Raw genomic sequence first — 22,339 nt, forward strand, 5'->3', positions numbered from 1 at the left:
ACGAGCCTCTTGTCTTGACCTTCCTCTCGAACATTCAGTGACACATGTTTCACAGTTGATAACAGTATTAACACGATCTCGCGTCCCGTGAAATATTAAGTTTCTCGTGTCTCTAGTTTATTTGCAGTTCATTGAAGATGCAAATTAGATTTTTATTAGCGTTACATGTTTCCGTTGATTACCTCCTATCACTCTACGATGATAACTTAAAAATATGTAACTACGAAAATAACATCTCCCCTCAAATTAGTAGTCTCTCCCACTGAACCCATGACCTGGACTGTCTGAGTAACGACTAGTACAACGACCTCTAAACTCCTCTTCCTGTCACTCCTGAAAGTCAGATCCTTCTGGTGACACTATCTTCCCATTCACTCCCTGTCACTCTACTGACAGTCTACTGGAACACGAACACCCAACAACACCGTCACCTGTTTAATACTGGTTTCCCATGAGGATTCGCCATCACGTATCAGTCTTTTCCATCTCCCATATCTCTCTAGATCTTCAAGACTCTATTCTAAACGGACATTTACTGTAAAGGGATTGTTTATATTGTATGAAAAGAAACGGGCGGAGTCGCATTTAGACAATTGCTGAACAAAAGAAAGTAATCACCCTCACTTCGATAATCTGATCTGCGAGTTATCCCAGGAGAACTTGATATTACTTAATAGATCGCAAGGGGACGCCCATTATGATAACATACAAGCCAGTACGTCAGACCCAGCACCATTCCACATGACTAGCTTGAATAATTACATGACATTGTGTACTCTTAGATTACGAGAGTTAAGCCTATAATGGGCTATTAGGTGACCTGTTCGGCCACTTTCTCATTTACAGCGATAGAAAACAACCATCATTCCTGCACTACAGAGGACAGGTAGGACCGACTTCCTTCTTCATTTCGCGCTCTGTGTAGATCAATGCAGTAAAAGACAGTCCATAGGAACAAGAGAGACACTTACAGTAAAAATGAAATACAGCAGGGTTGGCACTAAACACTGAAACTGGAGGTCAAAAAAAGGTGTCCACAGAGACATGTACATGTCTTCTTCTATTCTTGTGTCTGTTTCGCGTGCTTACAAATTTCTGGGGCAAATATTTATCTAAGATTGTTTATATACAGTAAGAGCCATGTTCTGGTAGGATGCAGAAATGTTTCTGCCCTTGCCTAAAATCAACAAAATGTAAGGTATAACCAGGAATTCAACGATGCATGTGTTTTCGTTTGAAAATGATAGCCTCGGGTATGTTACAACTGTGACAGTTCTGTGTTTGGTCTTGTTTCTATTCTTTTTGCGAAGTCCACGTTATGTGTTTTTCTTAGTTTCTAAACTTTGTGGGCCACGAACTACCACTCCGCCACCCCCTAATACAGGTGCAAGGCTGCACATTTTTATCATTGACAATCTTACCTGCTCTTACCTGTACACATACAGACTGTGAAGGGATGTGACTGTTAGTTATTACACAGTTATTTCCAAGTGCTCGCGGTGTGGTCCGATTTAAGAACGGTACACAAGAATCCTGGATAAGCATCCACCCTTAAAACAAGTGTAGATCAAATATCATAACAGTATAGCGCCTTAAAGAAGGGTGGATAAATTTGCCTTAGGACGGATGAAACAATGTGAAATAGGTCAATCCACGTATTGAAGCATCCGGCGATGAAACAAAGGTGAGTCGGGTTATTTGTGGTCTAAGACACGCGGTAAGACTTGGGAGTCTCTAGACCTTCCCACCAGTTTGGGTTATCTTCTAAAATATCGCAGTTTAGATCGGGGGGAGGGGGGGGGCGAGTGTTTTCCTAAACGTCAGTTGACTCGAGATCGTCTAAGATTGATGGGCTAGGAGGAAGAACCGGTTTTCAGCGCTCATCTTTATTGCAGTTATTTGTGAAAGTAGCTGAACCAATCATATGGTGAACATTTGAAAATGTTATATATACACATCGAGATGTTACTATTACAGCGTCCAAGTTTCGATATGACCTCGAGCTCATACTATGTATAGAGAGATGGATAGATATCTTTAGATATCTCTAGATAAAGATAGATGTAGATAGATGCACGTACCGTACTACATACTTTCCATAGAGTGATGGATATAGATACATAGTTAGAAATGATATGAAGTTCATACATATCATACACAACGTATACATTATCCCAACTTTGAACAACATGAACAGCCATGGAGAATGATTTCCACATCTGTTCAAAGCGTACACCTGATAATATATCAGGGCGGTGTTTTATAACCACGTACTAAGCTGTGTGTTTTGGAGACTGGTCCATGACTGTTATTAGGTGGTGATTTTTCTCAATAAGTACCTCATATATCTTACAGTTATCCATAGGTCAATAATGAGTTCGTGCCGTTGTCCGAACAGCGGTGGAATGTTGAAGACTAATAACACAGTCGACTTGGCACCAAGCCACAAAAGTTGCAAAATAATCATATAGCTCATACAAATCAATATCCAACACCAGCCATGCCTGACCATAGACGGGGGGCGTTACAAACTATCTGACACATTAGGCGTCACGTGTCTGTAATTTGCATCACATGACGTTGTGAGTAACCCTCTTTTAAAATTCGCTGGTTGTATTCAAAGAAATTCGCGAGAGAGTTGGCAAACGATTGGGACTTAGTCGGGAGAGAGTCGGTAGTCTTCGACTAGAAGTCAGTGTCATTGGCCAGTGAGAAAACATTCAAACGGTTCAGTTGTAAGTCGTGAGCCAACCATATACTGTCATATGATGATTGTGAAATGGTACCGGTTGTGAGACTGTCGTTCCGAACCACTGAGATGCAGTCTAATACTGGGCCGACTGCTCTCAGCCCACTGCCGACCTTGCTTGGGAGTGGTCAGACGCAAGGGCCCGTGAGAATGTCCTGAATGTTTTTGTCCAGACAGAAAAATATCTGGCATTCCGCCAAAACCGAGGAAACCCCCTTAACACCGTGTACAACAACATCACGGGATGTTTATATTCGATCACTTCACTCTGTTCCTTTCCTTTGTTGTACTGAGAAACTTGGCGGCGGTCCAAACAACTCTGACAGTCATCTTTTCTAATCTAATTTGTTGATTTGTTATCGGCACGAATGTAGTACGCTACATTATAGAAGTTGTTACTTTGCTGAGTGATAGCGGGTCACTGTACGAGTATCTTAGCTCGGGCCGTGTACCGGTACAGGACCGTGAAAATACTTTAGGTATATAGTTCCACAATACCGGAACATCAATGTACCGGTACAGTACCTGAAAAGAATAACATAAGTATTATGTGACTTTAACGTGTAATTCCTATCACAAAGATGAGGATTTAGCACTGAATTAATACGAAACGTTGTATTCTGAGCACGTTTAAGGCTTATCACTTGTATAAACTATTCTATGTGTGTGTGTTTTCACAAATAATACCGTAACCTTAACGTATAGCGAAAAATATTTATGCATAACTTTTACATCTTGAAACATGTTATAAATGGTTATGCGCTGTGTAACAACTAGTAGTAGTATAGCGTAACATATTTACACGTTAAGAAGAGTTTCTGAATCTGCAGTCTTATACGTAGCAGAATTGCAAAATACCGACCACATCGCTCCAGCACACGAAAACCTGAGGATGTTTGTCTTCAACAAACATTTCTCACAACTCTGTTTACCCAAAACGTCAGGAAGTGCAATTAAGCCATCCACCCTGTTGACAGTGTAGAATATTGTTTGTAACACTGTTTGTGGATCGTGGCTGTAGGCTGGTACGGTGTTTGTCTATTTGAGACAAGAAGTCAAGAACCCTGGTCTGAAGTGAGGTGGACACAAGAGAAACAGGTGGAACCAACTGGCATCCTTCCAGGTTTGGGTCATAATCATGTTTTCGTACTTCGTTATGCTTTGTTATTGAGGTGCGCTAGTTTGTCGAGCTATGTTATATTCCCTTCATAATTAGTGTTTTCGTTGTCGCAGTTTGCACAGGTTGGCAGCTGTCAGTATATGACCTATGTGTTACACAAGTTAAGACTTGGAGGCAAAATAGAAGCAGTGGACCGACGTTCCGCAATAAGGTTATGAAAAAAAAAGCTCTTCATTGTCATCCAAAACTCTACAAACGCCAAATATGTTTTCGTTTGTTCTACAATACTGCACGGTGTTGCAAAGACAAACATAGTATACGTTAACAGGTTCTAAAACCCTGTCTACCTATCTATCTAACTTTCCATCCTTCTATCTTTATAATAGAATATATCTATCTATATGTATATATCTATATATGTATTGATCCACGAAATAAAACAGATACCAGCAACAGATGTATTCCATTGCCCATTGCCTTTTCCAATCCACTTAATTTGTAAATAAGAAAATGCATCTATTGATATGATAATCGGATTTCGTTGAAAAGCGACAAACATGCATGAGATATTCTTCCGCTGTTTTTAATAATATGTTTATGTACATTATAGACCTTTTACTCTTTGTGTCCTTGCCTACGAGTATATATTGCAAATCATGAAAGATTAATATCTAAAGTGTGTATGGCCAGTCTGATAAATCGTGCCAAAACACGTCCTTGTACACACTTGAACTGGCGGTGACTTCTTGGAGCCCGCTTGTATGGGTGTCGCCTGTCAGCAGCCCTGCGTCAACACCGGGCGCGTTTCTAAAGACTGTTTACCTAGCACGGGACAAGGTCAACACTCCAGGCTACGTGCTCTCCCTCGGGAACACAGCATAGCATGGTTAATTATCAACCACTAATCCACGTTTGTTGACGATATGTAGTGTAATATTGATTACTACGTCCAATTTGATACGGTAACGTGGTTTATTTTGACTGCTTTAATCGAATGTGTTTTTTACCGATTATTCAAATGTATGTATACACTGTGCGCGGAAAGAAAGGGCGGGAATTCGGTCTGGAGCTAGGAATGTAAACACGGATCTTCAGTATGTAGCACCGTGGCTAATTCGTGTTTTTACTGTGTATTTACTGAATATTACTGTATATTTACTGCACTGTGTTCTCGGCAGTACGGGTCTATTATGTAGTGTTTTGTACCGAAGTTTGGTCTAACAGTAAGAGCGGGGCTCGGACTTGACAGAAAACGGTTTTAGTGAAATATCGTGGCCGTAGGAAGTGACCCGTGATCACGTGGGTAGTGCAGGGGTCAGCGTTACCCCGCGACAGAAGGGTCGGGGTGTCCGATAGCGGGGCCCGCTTTGTTGTGTCTGAATGCCACCTGTTACCCGAGAGTTTTGTTGACTACCTAACGCAGTCTCGGCAGTAGTTAGAGCGGGAACGTGACAGGGAACACACGCTGGAATATACGTGCGTAACAAACTGACTTTACGCTGGTTTAGTGGACACCAATTTTCACTTAGGATATTGGACATGATTTCACAAGTACGGTACGTTCATATTTTACGTGTTAGAGTTCACGTTTACAATTCACACCTTGTGTTTTCAACGTTTCTCATATAATAACATAGCAGTTTATTTGGCAGAGGTTTCGGTAAGACCTAAGCTCATACTACAGGACTAGAATGAACTCTTGTACTATAAGTTAACGTTACTCCTTGCCACATGGTTTTAGGTGTGTTACACAATAATCTTATTTTCCAATGGCCTACCAGCGTTGTGAAGTTTCTCACGGAATTATAGATGTTTTTTCCTTGCTAACGTAAAGACTGATATTGTAAGACTACGTGTATGTATATTAACTTGCACAATTCGGGTATAGTTTAGATTTATACACTTTAGATACTAGTGGATGCCGGAGTAGTAAATTGTGAACACCAAGCCGGATATCTAAACGCTTGACTGGGTTTTCCAGAATAGCCCTTCCCTGTGAAACATGTGTAGACAAACGTTTAGTGTCTAGCGTCAACACCTATGTTTGTCTTTGTAGGGGATTTCTAGATTGGTCACGTAAGCCACAAATTACGTTACATAAAGTCGGGCGTTCTCTGGCAAAACGGTTGCAGGATGTCATTATACAACAAAAACGGATCCAGGCAATTGCGCAAACACGTACTTATTTAAGGAGAAATTTGATACAAGTGTCTTCTATTTCTTCAATATCATTTGTTCTAAAAGTAGTCCAGCAAGTTCATTTAATCTAAAATTCTACAAATGTCTGAAATTCCAATGAAACTCTTTTTCTTTGTTTATTATGGAATTACGTGAGAAATGGATGAGGAAGTTTGTTTGACTAAAGGATGTGGCATCGTATCCTCGTGATCTGCTTTCTTTTGTCTTCCTATCTGACTAATACTACAGTCACATTTCCGATGTACCGGGGCCAGGCCGAGCAGTGTGTGGTAACCAAAAGTTAGACAAAACACGTAAAACGTAAGAAAAAAATGGTCGAGAGCATATTTGTGTATATTTCTTGCTATACACTTTAATTTCCATTCCCGCAAGCAGCCCGGCCGGGTCCCGGTTCGGAAATGTGACCCTAGCGGCTAGCATAACACGCCCAAGGCGAATCTTTTAGTGGTTTCCTTTGGTAGATTCTTAACATACTTCGGTTATGACGGGTCAGAGGCGTGTCAGGAAAGCCATATATAGTCTTTTGTAGAGTAGATACGTTCACCAGAAATGCTGACGTATCATCTTATACAATTGTCGTGTAACCCGTGTAGCTCCACTATTTGGTTTACGCAAATGTGTAATTCTGGTTGATATGACGTCTTAGTTAATGACGTATTTTATATAATATTGGTGTTTATTTATTTGTTCACCAAACGGATGGTCACATTAGCAAATACTGTAGTGACAAAGGGTATTACAAAGGAAGTGAGGGGGTGGCAGTTGGAGGAGGTTATGTTTTTAAGCGACTTCCTTACCAGAATTTTACTCAATGAATCAAAGGTGCAGATTCAGCTCTGTATATTCTGACATGAGATGATAAGAAAGTAGCTATAAGCTTGACATGAAAAATTCATGAAATTCGTTGTTTATTTCCTCAGATGAGTTAATGTGCTGAGACAACAACAGACGTGTGTCATGTGAGTCCTGAACAATTCAAATACTGGAACAATTCTGTACAAGCTTCGCTAGAGAGGCGTCGCCAAAAACGGACATTTGTGTCCATATTTCTTGACACATCCGTAGAAGTGCAGAGAGATGTGCGCGCTTCTATTGGGTATGGAACACAGACACTCTCATACCAACCACCACCATACAGTCAAGAAGAAGCATGACGAGAAACACTTAGCGCACCTGGCGGACTCCGTACAGAGACCGGGGTCTCACGCCAACCACATGCGGCGTTCGGTGAACAAGTCCACCGCCCAGAACTCGAGTTCCATCCCTAGGACTGCCGCAAGGAATCAGCGGACTGTGGTGACCGCGCAGGAGAAACAAAACAGTAGATGGAGAGAGGCGATGAAGAACGGGAACTTTGAGGCTCTGAAAGGACTGGTGGAGGAGGACAGTTTCAATGTGGACTTACCGGACGAACATCATCATGGACAGACGCCGATCATGCGGGTAAGATAAAAATTCAGACAAATAAAAATTCTATATCGTTTACAATGATGTGGGATTAGGCACCAAAAAATACAGATACAAGAGTGAAGGTCCAAACCTGAACCAACATAGTTTGTCCATTTACTGGTAAGCTACACCTGTAGCCAACTGTCTTTTTTGTAGTGGTAAATATTGTAATCTTTGTCGGATTTACTCATTTTTGATAGTCACAAAACAAGAGCGAGTATTCGCCTCATTTTTTATTCATTATCTTGAATTGCTAATTTGTAATTTTTTTAAATCTTCCAGACGGGATTTACTTATTTTTAGTCTAGAATATGGCATCCACTGGTGTTTCAGTTGGTTCATGTGACGACAAACTGTGAGTGATCAGGGAATAATGCTTAATTGATAAAGATAGATGAATAGCAACTATGACATATTTCTCCCGACAGTTATGCCATTGTGACATCACCGGCAAACAGCGGAGAGAGCTGTGCCACAGCCTCCTCAGCCGGGGCGTGGACCTCAATACCCAGGATTCCTTGGGAAGGACAGCCCTGGCGCATGCGTGCATCAAAGAGCGCGAGGAGGTGGTGTGGCTACTGGCCGATGAACCTGACCTTAACCCAGGTAAGACGATGATAACCTAAATACAGAACGACTTAAATAAATTTTGTGACTGCACGGCACCAGTCTTTGCCAACGAAAGAATCGAACCACACCGTTTCTAAAGTCACAGATAGCCTGTGGCGTACTCCGTCTCGCCATGTTGTGTCAGCGGCACGACTGACTTGTGGGTGGCATTGGGTATGAAAGTACAATGTCATCAAGCTTAAAAACGCACAGGCAGAGCCAAATGGCAAGAGATATGAGCTCGTCTAAAAGGAACAATGCATGGTCTGTAATATTTTCTCTGCCTGTTCAACAAGCATATGTTTATTTTACTGATATCACAGTTACATGTATGTCGTTCTTTATTGCGCAACTAGCTTTGGCATGATACACGACATATCTACAAGTGGACAATAAGTACCGCATGATAATGGGTACCGCACGATAATGGGTACCGCTACGTTACCCTGCAGGTCCAAACACCTGTTGCACTTGGGCATTCGGGAAAAAAAAGGACGTTTTGTAGGTCATTAACACTGGTAAAGGTAAAAAAAGTGCAAGGACGTTTCGTAGGTCATTAACACTGGTAAGGGTAATGAACTATGTTTACGATAGATGTGCAGGAAGATAGCGTGATTCTAGAACTTAGCAGGAGGTAAAGTCGGGGGCACTTCAAACAGTTCTATACCCCAACTGTACACTACTTTGGCACGCACCAGACGCTTTTTTGGAAGCATCAATCCATTACGTACATGACTTTGTACTACAGACGCACGACTAGACTATCATGTCCCGCGATCGTTGTTGGTGTCGAACAGTTTTGTAAACAACAAGGTTTTGCAAGTCATGACGGCTTCATCGACGATTTGTTTTTCCAAAGTCAAAGGCCTCCAGACTCCTTTGACAGAAGTATTTCTATACTGGGTTCGAGTATTTACCTGTTCTTAAATTTTTCGCAGTGGAGGTGACAAATCTAACCTCCCTGTGTTAGATCTCTGATACTGAGCTAGATCTGACTGACTTCTATTGTGGATCGGCTCAGTGCAGCACCTCAGTCCCACCCACCACCCTTGCCCCCCCCCCCCCCCCCCGCACACACACAAACCCAAAGCCAGTACACATGCAAACCACTTTCCTCTCCCGCCCCACCCCCACTATTCTAATGTTTTTGGATTTTCTTCTTTATAGTTTTTTTTCTCTATCTCTAGACGACTTTTCATGTAAACACCAATTCTGCGTCCGCGGTTCCGCTGACAAAAAGTACTGTTGCACTTTGAAGCAGACATTCAAGTGCATAATAAGTCTTTGGTTCTTTAGGTATACAAGAAGTCCATTTTCTTTGATATTTTTAAGTTTAAAATGGAACAACAGCTCTTACTGATATTCCTAGCTTTGTTCAGCTGTGTGTGTTTTATACTGTTATCAAACGCCATTTTTTTTTCAGAAACACGTGAACGTTTCTATCGTGTTTTCTTTTTCTTTTCTTTTGTGAATTGGAAAAGCAACGACGGTTCCCACAAATGTTCCCCATTTTCGTTCTGCTTTGTTTGAACTATTGCCACAAATTATTCCATTGAAGCTTTGACAACCATGCTAAATGAATATACCGGGGCGTGAAAGCCCGTTTGTCGTGTGTCCCATTACGTTAGTCAGGTAAACAGTAACCCAAGACGTGTGTGTTGACATTCTCAGCACCCGGCTGAACAATCAGGTACTACATCCGGGACCTTTTCAGGACACCCCAGGACAATGATGGCGCTTGGAAGGGCCCGGTCAGTTTCGTCGTGCGATAGGTTGAAGATAATATTTGCTAGTCGTAAATGTGTCGTACAAAATGCTGTCGTGTGATGGATCAAGGAAAGGGTTGTCGGAGATCCTTGTCGACGGTCGGCTGTTATAGCATTACGACAAAAGATTGTACCATCGACGAATGTGACATTTACATTAGCAAAGTACAGAATACAAAAGTTACTGAAGCGGCTGCATAAGCTTACGTGTTGTACCCTGTCACATAGTGTGTTAACATAAAGTGAGTTTTACAAAACGTATTCAGGTGCTTTTGTGTCATATTACCTGGATGTCTGACTGACTGACTGAGAAAGTTTTAGTATGGACAAGGGGGTTAAGTCTTTTTCTATTTACTTTCTTTCCTGTTTTCCAAAGACACTATAAATGTGATTGGGCGAGACTTTCAGGTGCAGTTAAGCTTGTAAAAGCTGTACATTTATACATATAAACAGTGCTTTACCGAACTTTACTATGTGTCCCATACAGGAATCCCGGACAATGAAGAGAACACAGTACTGATCCAAGCCGCTAGGACGGGGAACGTGGCTCTCATCTCCAAGCTCATAGCACTCTTCAAACGGTTCCGCTTGGACGTGGATCGCGCTAACCTTCAAGGTACGGTTAGGAACGCGATGTCAGGAATCAATACAAATATCTACGACAGTGTTTATTCATTTGAACATATTGTAAGTTTATATTGCCATGAGTTTTCAGTCCTCGGTTGTTGTTTTTCTACCACCAAACGTTAACTTTTATAAAGAATCAAAACGTCTGTTTCCGACAGGTATGACGCCGTTGATCCAAGCGGCAAAACTGGGCTACATGGACTGCTGTCGGGTACTTGTGTGTGAGGGGAAAGCAAACGTCAGCCTGCGGGACCATATCGAGTACCAGACCGCCCAGCAGTACGCCAGTGAAAGCACGAGAGCACGGACACCAGATCTCCTCTTTCTCTCACCTGTTGTCAGACGAAAGGCAGATGCAAAGAGAAATCGTGTTGCTAGGGGGCGCAAGATCCTCTCCGAACTCGCGCTGCACGATCATAGTCACGAGCAGGTGAAGGTCACGAAGTCTGCCGAAGCTGACGTCGGCGGTCTGTCGGGAAGTTTCGAGATCTGCCATCGGGACGTTCCGTTGCGGAAACGCCCGGAGTTGGTGGATTTACAGAGCAGCGTGGTGTGGCAGATGAGTAGAAAGATCCTGCCGAGACTAAAGGAGATAGAAGAAGGGACGACCGTATCAGACGACGAGGACGATGAAGAGTTCACGGGCGACTTGAGCGTGCGGAGACGATCGCTATCTATGTCGTCCTTCTACGAATTCAAGAAGGTCCAAGGAAAGTTTGCCACCCCGGGTTCCCCTTCGAGTAGCGGAGGGACGTCACCATCGAACAGTCCGCCTCAAAGCAATACACCTGAGCTCAAACGTGCCGCGCTAAAAGCAAGTGCCAATGCAAGGGGGGTTCGATTCCCACCAGTTAACGCACACAGGACAAACACATCGTCTCCCAAACCTAGTCCAACACCGGGTCGATCGGGACGTACCCTGGGTGCCAGGGCGCAAGCGGAGGACATCCCGGCAAGATCACCGAAACCTTCGCCTAAAAAACTATCTCCAGGCTCAAGACAGTCAGACAAAAGATTGAGTGCCATTCCACCCTACCTTTTCAACTAGCCTCACAATGATGTTAGCAATGTATAATCAAGTTCCTAAGTCAGTGGATATTACAGTGCATTTTACACAATCAAATCAGGACGGGGGATACAGATGTAGCCACGTTTCGGGATCGCATTTTTTCGCCTCTGCGCCACCTAGCGGCCAGAAGTATGTAGTTCCATTCATAATCGCCTTAGGACGGTAGTGTAATGACTATATAAACGTTGGCAGGCACTTTTGGTTGTGTAGGAAACAAAAGACAAAACCTGGTATAATTTGTAGCATTCATAACCAAAACGAAATGACAATGCTCAAAGATGTGTCCAGCCCGACAATGCGGTTCTATATAAACTGTTTCGCTGATTTAAACTGAGCTTTGTGTTAAGGCATAAACCAGAGGTACATTATGAACAAGCGGAATAGTTGATGTATAAATGAGTAACTTTGGTGACGACTGTATAAATAAAACTACAGCATTTTTCTTGCAATTAACATACTTATATAAAGGCTTAAAGTCTACTGAAAATCTTTGGGTTATAACAATAACCATACATGGCAAAGCCAAACAATGGAAATGAGATTTGATTTTTTTTCCAGCTTTTGCTTTGATTAATTTATGACATTGGGGGATCAGAACTCATGATTGTAAGCATGATTATTGTAATACAAGCATTGATACAAATGTAAGAAACTGTTGCACTGTAAATAGTATAATGATTAAGTTACGACATATCTGTGTAGTGAAGTGCCTACATTGTGGTAGCATCCTAAGGTATGCTATTTAAAGTAATTCAGAAAGTGTATGTCCAGCTACTAAAGCAATGTACAGAATAACATATTAGGCTATGATCAACCTTCCTTATATATACAAATCCATATCCAATACATGTTATAATTTTAAAACCTGTATTACATGAATACGTGAATAATTTCACCAGGTTGATACATGTAAATCATTGTTCCGTGTAAACAACTAAGCGTTTTGTTCAAGCCAACATCTAAGTGACTGTCTCATATCTTCCCCAGGGCAAATTAGTATTACCTGGGGAATTCTTTGTGTACAATTAGTACAATAACTTTTCTATCTTGTACATCATCTTGTATCACCAAAATCAGCTCCATTGATACAAACGTGTCTGCGATGTTATGCCTATAACGTCACATGCATGTCGTTATTGTAGAATTTTTAAAAATCTTTACAGTGACTTAGACTTTTTTTACCATCCATTTTTTTTTTAAATTTCAATCGCAAGCAGATACGCTCTTTAAAATATTCTGCCGTGACAAGTCATACCATTACAATATTCAGGGTCTTACAAATGTATGTTGCTTCAGTAGAAATTGTTCAGAAACAAACATTATTACTGCTATATGTAAGTGTTGCTGGACTGATTACATATCAAGTTTGAGAGACGCGTACGGCGACTTTTGCACCAAAGTGTTGCAATCTACTGAACAATGCAACTAGTACATGATAATATGTAATAGTTCAGATTGAAGTATTGTTAATTTATTGCTGAATGTTATGAATACACATGTACGTGTGGCGTGATATTGTACCCCACTCAATTCCATACTGATGACCATATTGATGATCATATCAGCCATACATATAGTGTACGGATGTTTCTCAATTGAATAAAAAGAAAGTAATGTCAGCTCCCAATGGAATCTCTTAATAGTAATTCACCTCAGAATGGTAAGTTTATACATATCAAGCTACTAAATAAAGTCACAAAATGTATCTAATGTGCCGTTGTCTTCATTTGTGTGATGACAAAATACTCAATTTTACAACGATTATGGGTAAATACCAGCTGTTTTCAAATACCAGCAATTTTCAAATAGTCGAGGTACAGAATGGACAACTATGCAAAGCTGTGAGTCCAAAGGATAAGGGTTTGATCCCCACTTGGCATTACTGGTTGGGGGTAATATTAGTCTATTACGATGGAGGCCCGGTGTAGGGGTCAGCTTCAGAAGGATTACTCAACGAATTTCAGTGATAAAGAACGAATATTCTTACATTACAGGTGGGGCCGCGTAGCACAGTGGTAGTGTATTCGGCCCGTGACCGAGAGGTCGCCGGTTCGAATCCGCATGCCGTGTTGCCGGTCTTGTGCCCTTGGGAAAGGCACTTTACACGACTTTCCTCACTTTACTCAAGTGAAAAATGAGTCGTCCCTCGGATAGGACGTTAAATGGAGGTCCCGTGTATGGGGAGAGTCATACCCTATGCACGTTAAAGAACCCGCCACATGTGCGAACATCCACCCGAGCGGATCAAACCATTCCGGCCAAAATAGGGGTAGGGAATCTCCCGAGCAGCCCTCGTAACCCCTGCTTCGCCTATTGGGTCAGTTAGTCCTCACTCATAGTGAGCAATTGGGCTGGTCTCAATCATGATGTTTCTGACCTAGGGCGAAGAGTTGCTGTTACAGTTCCAATCATATAACCCGTAACATTGAGTGGCCTTCAGGCCTTGTTACGAGGTGACCATTGAGTAAAAAAAAAAAAAAAAAAAAAAACATACTGTGTATTTTGTTGTCTTCTAAATCATACTTCTACGTATTACGCAATATCTAAAATTATAAATTCTTTTTAAAAAAATCGGCGAAAATAACACAACTGTGCTGCAGTGAACGAACCCCGCGGTGCCGCACCGGTGCAGTGAGATACCACCTTTACCCTTTTCAAAAAGTGATGATGGGTTCTCGATGTGCTGCTCTCCTCAAACTCGAAAGAAACCTAAGCAGACGTACGCATTTTCACATGAGTGGAATGAGGTATGAAATGCCCTTTCAAAGGCACAACATTGGGGTCTGGTGGGGATTGGAACCAAGAACCTTTAGAGTTCAAACGACCATACCCACAGGCCTCAGGATAGTTTGATAAGAAAGTCAACTTTGAAAAGTTTGTGAATGCATTTTTTGTATGAATATTGAAATGGCTCACACAAACAGAACAGGATGCAAGATATCTTGTCTTAACATTTACATATTTTGGTTATATCCATTTATATCACGTCAATTTGACTTCTGACAAAAATGTAAACTTTGATGAATGGCCTTACTAAGACTAAGAGGAAACTAGTAACCAATGAAACTTGCCTGGCCACGTGTTTTCTTGTTGCTGATCACGTGCTCTCTGTCTTCTTAAGATCTTGGACGCGTGTCCCCTCACGTAACAATCGTTCTAGAACCCCAAAACAGTACGCCGTCAGTGACGTCACGTTACGTCACGGCGCAACACATCGCAGCCATCGTGACCTTGAAGAGAAGACGTCTACGTCGTATCTCTTAATCATCGCCGCGATTTTCAGAGAAAGCTCAATAAAGATTTGAACTTTTCTAACCGTTCTTTTTACAGCGCAGTGTTCGAGACCACAGGACTTCAGGTGAGACCCTCATTTTTTGTTGTCTTATTGTTATCTATGAAAAATATACATATAGCGTTACATATGTAGATAACCGTTATAGTAGATACAGATATTGCTGCGACGCGCTGTCGGGACGTACAACTGTGTTATCGAACGTGAGCATGATACTAGTAGGTAGATACATAGATGTTTTGCGCTTGTTATGCGAATCAAAGTCTCGAAAATCGCAATTTGATGAAGAAATATGTGGTATTCTGAACTTCTAAATGTGATAGAACAGCGAGCGCGGCGATTGGGCAGGTGTAAGAAACAAGGTGCTGTGCCGTCCTGTTACGGTAGGTGGCGCTACACGGCGACACACCGGCGAGAGTACAGATAAACAGGTGTTCGACTAATGAACGCTGTAAGCGATTAATAACCTTTTTAACAGCCCATTTTGTACTTGAGTACTCAATAAATACATTGAGCGAATTCTAAGAATAGAGTGGTATGTATACATTTAACCATAAGGTAACACGGACATCCGCACGGACATCAATTTTCATCCGTTTCCCCGTTTCCCAAAAAAGAAAAGAAAATTAGAATCATACTGTAGACCGTACGACGAAGCTCCAAAAAGGAGAAAATATAAATCGTGAACTGCAAAAAGATATCTGAAAATTGTCTTAGAGTTTTTAGAAAGCTGGAAATGTTATTCGAGCCCCGAGCCAAGTTTTCCAAAGTCGACAAAGATTTGAAAGAACGTTGGTAACGTTATAGCATTTTCTGTGTGTCCAGTCATTTATTTAACTTTCGAAATCCTGGCCAATAAGATGAATTGAAATTGAATGAAGACCTTTATTGTACAGTTTTGCCCAACCGAGCTAAGTACAGGTCACACTGAGTTCAAGTGACTTGAAACGTCATTAACTTGTAGCAAATCCTTAGTACCAAATCCTTCTTTTTTTCAATCTACCCACTAGATTTGCTTCATATATATGAAACAAAACATCCCCGATTTCATTCAGGCATTAAAAACATTCAAATTGGAACGCCCCCCCCCCTCCCCGCCACCTAAAGCTGTTCTAGAACAAAAACTCCATCGTCACTACTTAACGTCAGTGACGTCACGTAACGTCACAGTTCAAGCGCAACAAGAGTTGTAAACAGATCGTTGCGAGTCACCTTGAAGAGAAGACGTCTTCGTCGCATCTGTCAAGCTTCACCGCGATTTTCAGAGAACCTCAATAAAGATTTGAACCTTTCTAACCGTTCTTTTTACAGCGCAGTGTTCGAGACCACAGGGCGTCAGGTGAGCCCCTCATTTCTTGTTGTCTTGCTGTTATCTATGGAAAATGTACATATAGGACATATAGATATAGGCACTGCGAGCAGGCCCGCTATAAGCATGTTGCTGCGACGCGCTGTCGGGACGTACAACTGTGTTAGCGCACGTCATATTTTCAGCACGTAACCACGAAAGTAGTCGGTAAATCCGTGGGCATTTGTGGCTCGTTAAAGAAATCAGAGTCGTGAATACCGTTAAAAGAAGTACTAGTATACAGTGCAAAGAGCGATCCATCTAATTGTTATATTCATAATTGCGAGCGCGATTAACGTTGAGTACATTAGCAGGCGTAGAAAACATCAGCGAAGATCAACCAACTCAAGGTAGGTACAACTCGTGAGGGTTGTGAAGTCATATGTAAGTAATAGATATTCATTATATAGGATATGAGGGATTGAATCACTAGGTTAAGTTTTGCGTTTCAGGTTGACAACATAAGCTGCAGTGCCGTCTTGTTACGGCAGGCGGCGCCACATGGCGACACTTTGCGATGAGAGCCGTTGCTCTAGAACAATGTTTGGCGTTCCAGAGAAAAATACATTCAAGCGGTGTCTCCGTTTGAATACCGTATAGTGGGGTGCTATCTCATTAATTCATTAGCAAAAGAAGATTTAGTTCTTCTTCTAAGGAAATAATGAGATAGAAGGTACAAGGAGGATATATCATATACTAGTAACCCCATTAAAGGGTAACAGTTACTACTTGTATCTTATCTTCTAGTGCAATAATGAAATAGATAGTACGCTATCTCATTAATTCACTTGTAGAAGATTGAATTGATTGACAAACGCGATAGAATACGTCTCCGTTTGTACAAATTGTTTTCACAGGTTTAGTTATGTTTAGTTATCTAAACCACCAGTACTAATATTTTCAAATACAAACTTTGATACCACGAAAATTATATTCATTTGGTGTTAACGTTGTAATTTGAACGACCAATGCAGTTTTCATGCAGTTTTCGTAACAACTAGGAATTCATCTTATTTGTAATGATCAAAGTCCATCCCAAAAAAGGAAAAGGGCTAAATGCAGTACGTTGAATAACTAAAAGACGTACACACTACTTCCAGGTCCACAGACCCTTTTCTTTAAACGCGTGTAAAGGAATTCCCAAGGTTTTTTTGAAGATGTCATATTATCAGGATAAGGACACGTCGTATTTTGCTGGAGAAGTACATCTCTGACCTACAGTAAATATAAGCCACTGGCAAGAGAATTATTGCGCACGTCGCTATATACTAGTAATCATACATACAAAGATCGTTGCAAGTTCCACGAAATCCATCCAGCACTTAAGGTCCCCCTCTCACTGGACGTGGGGCACGCTTGCGGCATTGCTGCGTTCGAAAACGCAGATGTACCCCACGGAACCTAGAGGTGCCCCGCGAAACCTAGAGGTGCCGCAAGGAAACCTAAAAGTGCCGGTTGCAAGCGCGATGTTTTTTGGAAAGTTTAAAAATAACGCAAGTGGCAAGATGCCCCAACGGTGCCCCCAACAGTGCCCCAACAATGCCCCCACGGTGCCGCCACCACGCCCCAAACAGTATCGAGGATATATTCTGCCTATTTTACACCAAGAATCAAAAGTAAACATCCTTTTATCACCGAAAAGCTATTTTGGATGCATTTCTAATAAGTTTACAGCGGTTTTCGATCCAGTTACAGCATTGCGAATTCCACAAAACTTACATTGTATCCGTATTCAGAGTTAACTTAAAACTTAAAACATCTTTTGATTTATTTAATGGAAAGTAGGTCAGTATTTTATACTTGAAAACAAAAAAATAAGTAACTGGTTTATCGATTAACCTACGGATGTAGAGAAAAAGACTATGGTACAACGTTCAAAATGAAATAATTTATGTGAGATGATAACGTTTGCTTTTGAGTTTGCGTTATAACGTTACAAGCAGTGTAATCATTGCTGGTAGGCTGCCGCCGATAAAATACAAAATTGCAGTTATTCGGATCCATGGGCCATATTTTTCTCACTTTTTACAAATATGATAGACTTAGACATCATCAATAGGCTGGCAAGCCATCCGCCGACAATGAAAATACAAAAAAGTATGAAATATCAAACATTTTCATTTCAAAAATTTGCAAAATTGGTCAAGAAACATCAAGGAGCTTGATATCGATAAACATATAGACATACATCATTACACGTAACGTTACATGGTGCAAAACGTACACATGGAGTCAAATCTGGTATATGGTTCGTGTCTGTTCATTCGGGTCATTTCCTTTACTGTAAAAGTCTTTCAAGGTTATTTATAGCATATGCATAATATAAGTCATTATCATAAGGGAACTCTTTTCATTATAAATCTCATTTTTGGGCATTCTCGTCATTTCACAGTGATTTTTCATAAATTGACAACGCTGCAATTGTCAATAACATGTTAATTTAGTCTAGAAACGCAAAAGTGCCGCACGTCAGTGTGAGTGCAAGACAAAATCGGCGAAATTAACACAACAGTGCCGCAGTGAACGAACGCAGCAATGCCGCAAGCGTGCCCCACGTCCAGTGAGAGGGGACCTTTACTTGGAATGGACGTTTTTAGACCTGAACGTTTGACACAATTCCTATTAGAGTCTTCATGTTTTTCTCCGTCTAAAACGAATAATTTCCACCGAACAGATTGTATACAATTACTTGTTATCCTACCAAAAATATTGAGACAATTAACCTTACAACTATCCATTAACCCGTAAACTAGTAACTTTCATTTCTTCAAACACTTGGTATTTCAATTTTGCCTGCGAACCTAATTGATTGCCAAATTCTTCTTTTTTTCAATCTACCTATACTACATCAACTCAATTTATATAAAAACGAAATATCCACGATTTAGTTCAGGCATCAAAAACTTTCAAATCGGAACGCCCCCTCCCTGCCGCCTAAATCTGTTCTAGAACCCCAACTCCAAACGTCACTCCTTAACGTCAGTGACGTCACGTCACAGTGGTAGCGCAACAAGAGTTGTAAACAGATCGTTGCAAGTGACCTTGAAGAGAGGACGTCGTCGTCGCATCTCTCAAGCATCGCCGCGATTTTTAGAGAAACCTCAATAAAGATTTGATCTTTTCTAACCGTTCTTTTTACAGAGCAGTGTTCGAGACAACAGGGCGTCAGGTGAGAGCCTCATTTCTGTTGTCTTGCTGTTATCTATGGAAAATGTACATAGAGGACATATAGATATAGGCACTGCGAGCAGGCCCGCTATAAGCATGTTGCTGCGACGCGCTGTCGGGACGTACAACTGTGTTAGCGCACGTCACATTTTCCGCACGTAACCACGAAAGTTGTAGGTAAATCCGCGGGCATTTTTGGCTCGTTAAAGAAATCATAGTCGTGAACACCGTCAAAAAAGTATACAGTGCAAAGAGCGATCCATCTAACAGTGATATTCATAATTGCGAGCGCGACGAATGTTAAATCTCTTAGCAAGCGTAGAAAACAATAGCGAAGATCAACCAACTCAAGGTAGGTACAACTCGCGAGGGTGGTGAAGTCATATGTAAGTAATAAACATTCATTATATAGGATACCAGAGATTAAATCACTAGGTTAAGTTTTGCGTTTCAGGTCGACGACGTAAGCTGTAGTGCCGCCTTGTTACGGCAGGTGGCGCCACATGGCGACACTTTGCGCTGAGAGCCGTTGCTCTAGAGCAATGTTTTGGCGTTCCATAGAAAAATGCCGTAGGCGGACGAATCATCGATTCGTCAGTGTCTCAGTTTGAATGCCGCGTGGTGTACTAAAGGAGCGCTATCTAATTAATTCACTAGCAATAGAAGATTTAGTTCTTCCTCTAGTGAAATAATGAGATAGAAGGTACAAGGAGGATATTTCATATTATATGACCTCCTTAAAGGGTAACAGTTACTACTTGTATTTCATCTTCTGGTGAAATAATGAAATAGAAGTACGCTATCTCATTAATTCACTTGTAGAAGATTGAATTGATTGACAAACGCGATAGATTGCGACTCCGTTTGTACCAATCGTTTTACAGGTTTAGTTTTGTTTTTATCACGCAAAAGAATGAGAGAGGAATCTAGTTTCAGATACGCACACAGACAGTAGGATATGTGTAAATATGAAACATCCATATCATTATGATCGTATTACTAGTGGGCATTCTACTTTACAGTGTACACATTGAAACAGAGATGCATGTGAATTTATCACCACCTTAATTGCAGTAATAGGTTGTAGAAAGAAGTACTAGGCCAAAGCAAGTAAATTTTGTGGATTTCTGATAACTTCGGGACAAAAAAAATTTTACCATTTAGCGATGGTAAACATATATAAAGACATGTAAAAATATGTCGTAAACGTCTATCAGTCATATGGCAAAACGTCATAGTGTAATGAGTCACGTTGTCTTTGGTTTCCTGGTGGTATATCTGTGGAATGTGTTACACCAATCAATTTTTTACGTACATTTGATATTTAAAAAGTACTTAGAAACACAATCGCAAAGTCATTGCCGACTGGTATGAGATAGACGTTAAGCAAAGAAACGGACTTTTGTTCAGTTATTTGAGTCATTGCGATCGAGTGCTTAGGTCACAAAACATTCAGCCTGAAAGTGTTATCAAGAACCACCATTGTTAACTAATCAACGAACATTTTTTTTGATACGGTGAACCTCTGTATTTCATTTCTTTTACATATACACGTATCAAATGATAGTTTTTTACGCCCGTTTTTTCCGTGAAAGTATTATAAAGCTACCGGTTCGCAGAAACAGACGGATGAGCCTCGGTGTTGTTGTTGTTGTTGTTTTTGCCATAGAAATGCTCATCTTATTCTGTTAGATAAGTCTAATGCTCACACGAGTGTCACTGCAGCTGTGTTATTGAATACAGAAATAAAAGCCTTGTTGGTTGTGATACAATTCTATTGTCTCCAAACTTGAAAGTATGGTCATCTTGCTTTTTGCGCACTTTTTTTCGACCGCACGCATTAAATTTGGAGCTTGCTGAAAGCGTCATCCGTAAAAATTACTTGCTGTGGCCTTATAGTTTCTCTTTTATTCAATCAAAAGAGAACGTATTTTGTGATATTGTAAAAACGTAAACCTGGAAGTCTAAATGCCTTATAATAACGTTTACTCTTGATTAGATATTTTGATGTACACACACTTGAATCATGTAACAGTTTTTATGTACACTTCCCTTTATGCTTTTTACACCATGTGTTGAAGGACTACAATACTGCTCATTGCTACACTGTACCCATGTACATCCATTGTGTATCTGAGTGTTCGTAGATATGTTAGAGAACGCGCAATTGCAAGTACTATGTTTTCTTCTCTCTTAATCTTCTTTGCCTTGTCCAGACGGAACTTGTAGTGGATTCGAATCAATCTAGACCTCGTGTATGATAAAACACTAAAAACGATTAATTTCTTTTTTCTATATCTTTACCCCTAAACCTGATATAAGAAAGGTCAGCCTTCATATTAGGGTATAGATTTTAACTATTGATTGTTGTAAAATATTTTGTTGAAGAGCGTTTATTATCTAAATTCCGCACATCAACAGACAGCAGTTTGGGAAAGATTAAAGTCTTAGTTCTTATTCTGCGCCAAACTAGTATTGAATTAAGAATGAGTTGTCTTATCAGAGAGATCGGCACAGTCTTAAACAAATCATTGGGTGTACATTTCTTACCCATAAGACCGAGATGTTTTCACCAACTTAATGCTTGGGACAATTTCCAGCAAATCAGTGCTCGGGTTTGGTTATCATATTAAAGATACCTTTTATGAGGCAATTTCCATCCAACGTACAAAGTCCATATCTCTAAAATAATGAGCTTATATGCTGAATTATGTCGATAACTAGCAAATAGTTAACCTTAGTGTGAAGTTTCTGTTTCTAATCTTATTTCCAGTAAATAGTACTGAAGTTTACTCATATAAAAAGACCGGCAAGATTTTTTTTCAAATACTTACAAAAAAGGTACGGACGTTTCCCGTCATGAAAGTTAGTCGATACAACAACGTTCAATCATTCCCATCTAAACCACCGGGACGATTATACTGAGTAGTACTAATATTTACA

The 22,339-nt window shown here is 40.7% G+C and overlaps 1 protein-coding gene across 5 annotated transcripts; it reads left to right on the forward strand.

The window, feature by feature from the left end:
• Positions 1–862: 862 nt before the first annotated feature.
• LOC118412291 lies at positions 863–13,293 on the forward strand. 5 transcript variants are annotated; one of them, XM_035815072.1, is made up of 5 exons: positions 863–886; positions 6,989–7,511; positions 7,946–8,123; positions 10,380–10,508; positions 10,678–13,293. In XM_035815072.1, exons 2-5 carry the CDS (start codon positions 7,146–7,148, stop codon positions 11,565–11,567), a joined length of 1,563 nt encoding a protein of 520 aa, XP_035670965.1. In that variant the 5' UTR covers positions 863–886; positions 6,989–7,145; the 3' UTR covers positions 11,568–13,293. The 5 variants fall into 5 exon arrangements, with proteins under 5 accessions (XP_035670965.1, XP_035670963.1, XP_035670961.1 ...); XM_035815070.1 differs by lacking the exon at positions 863–886 and adding an exon at positions 3,724–3,872; XM_035815068.1 differs by lacking the exon at positions 863–886 and adding an exon at positions 5,175–5,425.
• Positions 13,294–22,339: the final 9,046 nt, after the last annotated feature.

The sequence above is a fragment of the Branchiostoma floridae genome, chromosome 3 (assembly GCF_000003815.2).
Source record: "Branchiostoma floridae strain S238N-H82 chromosome 3, Bfl_VNyyK, whole genome shotgun sequence".
Lineage (NCBI taxonomy): Eukaryota > Metazoa > Chordata > Leptocardii > Amphioxiformes > Branchiostomatidae > Branchiostoma > Branchiostoma floridae.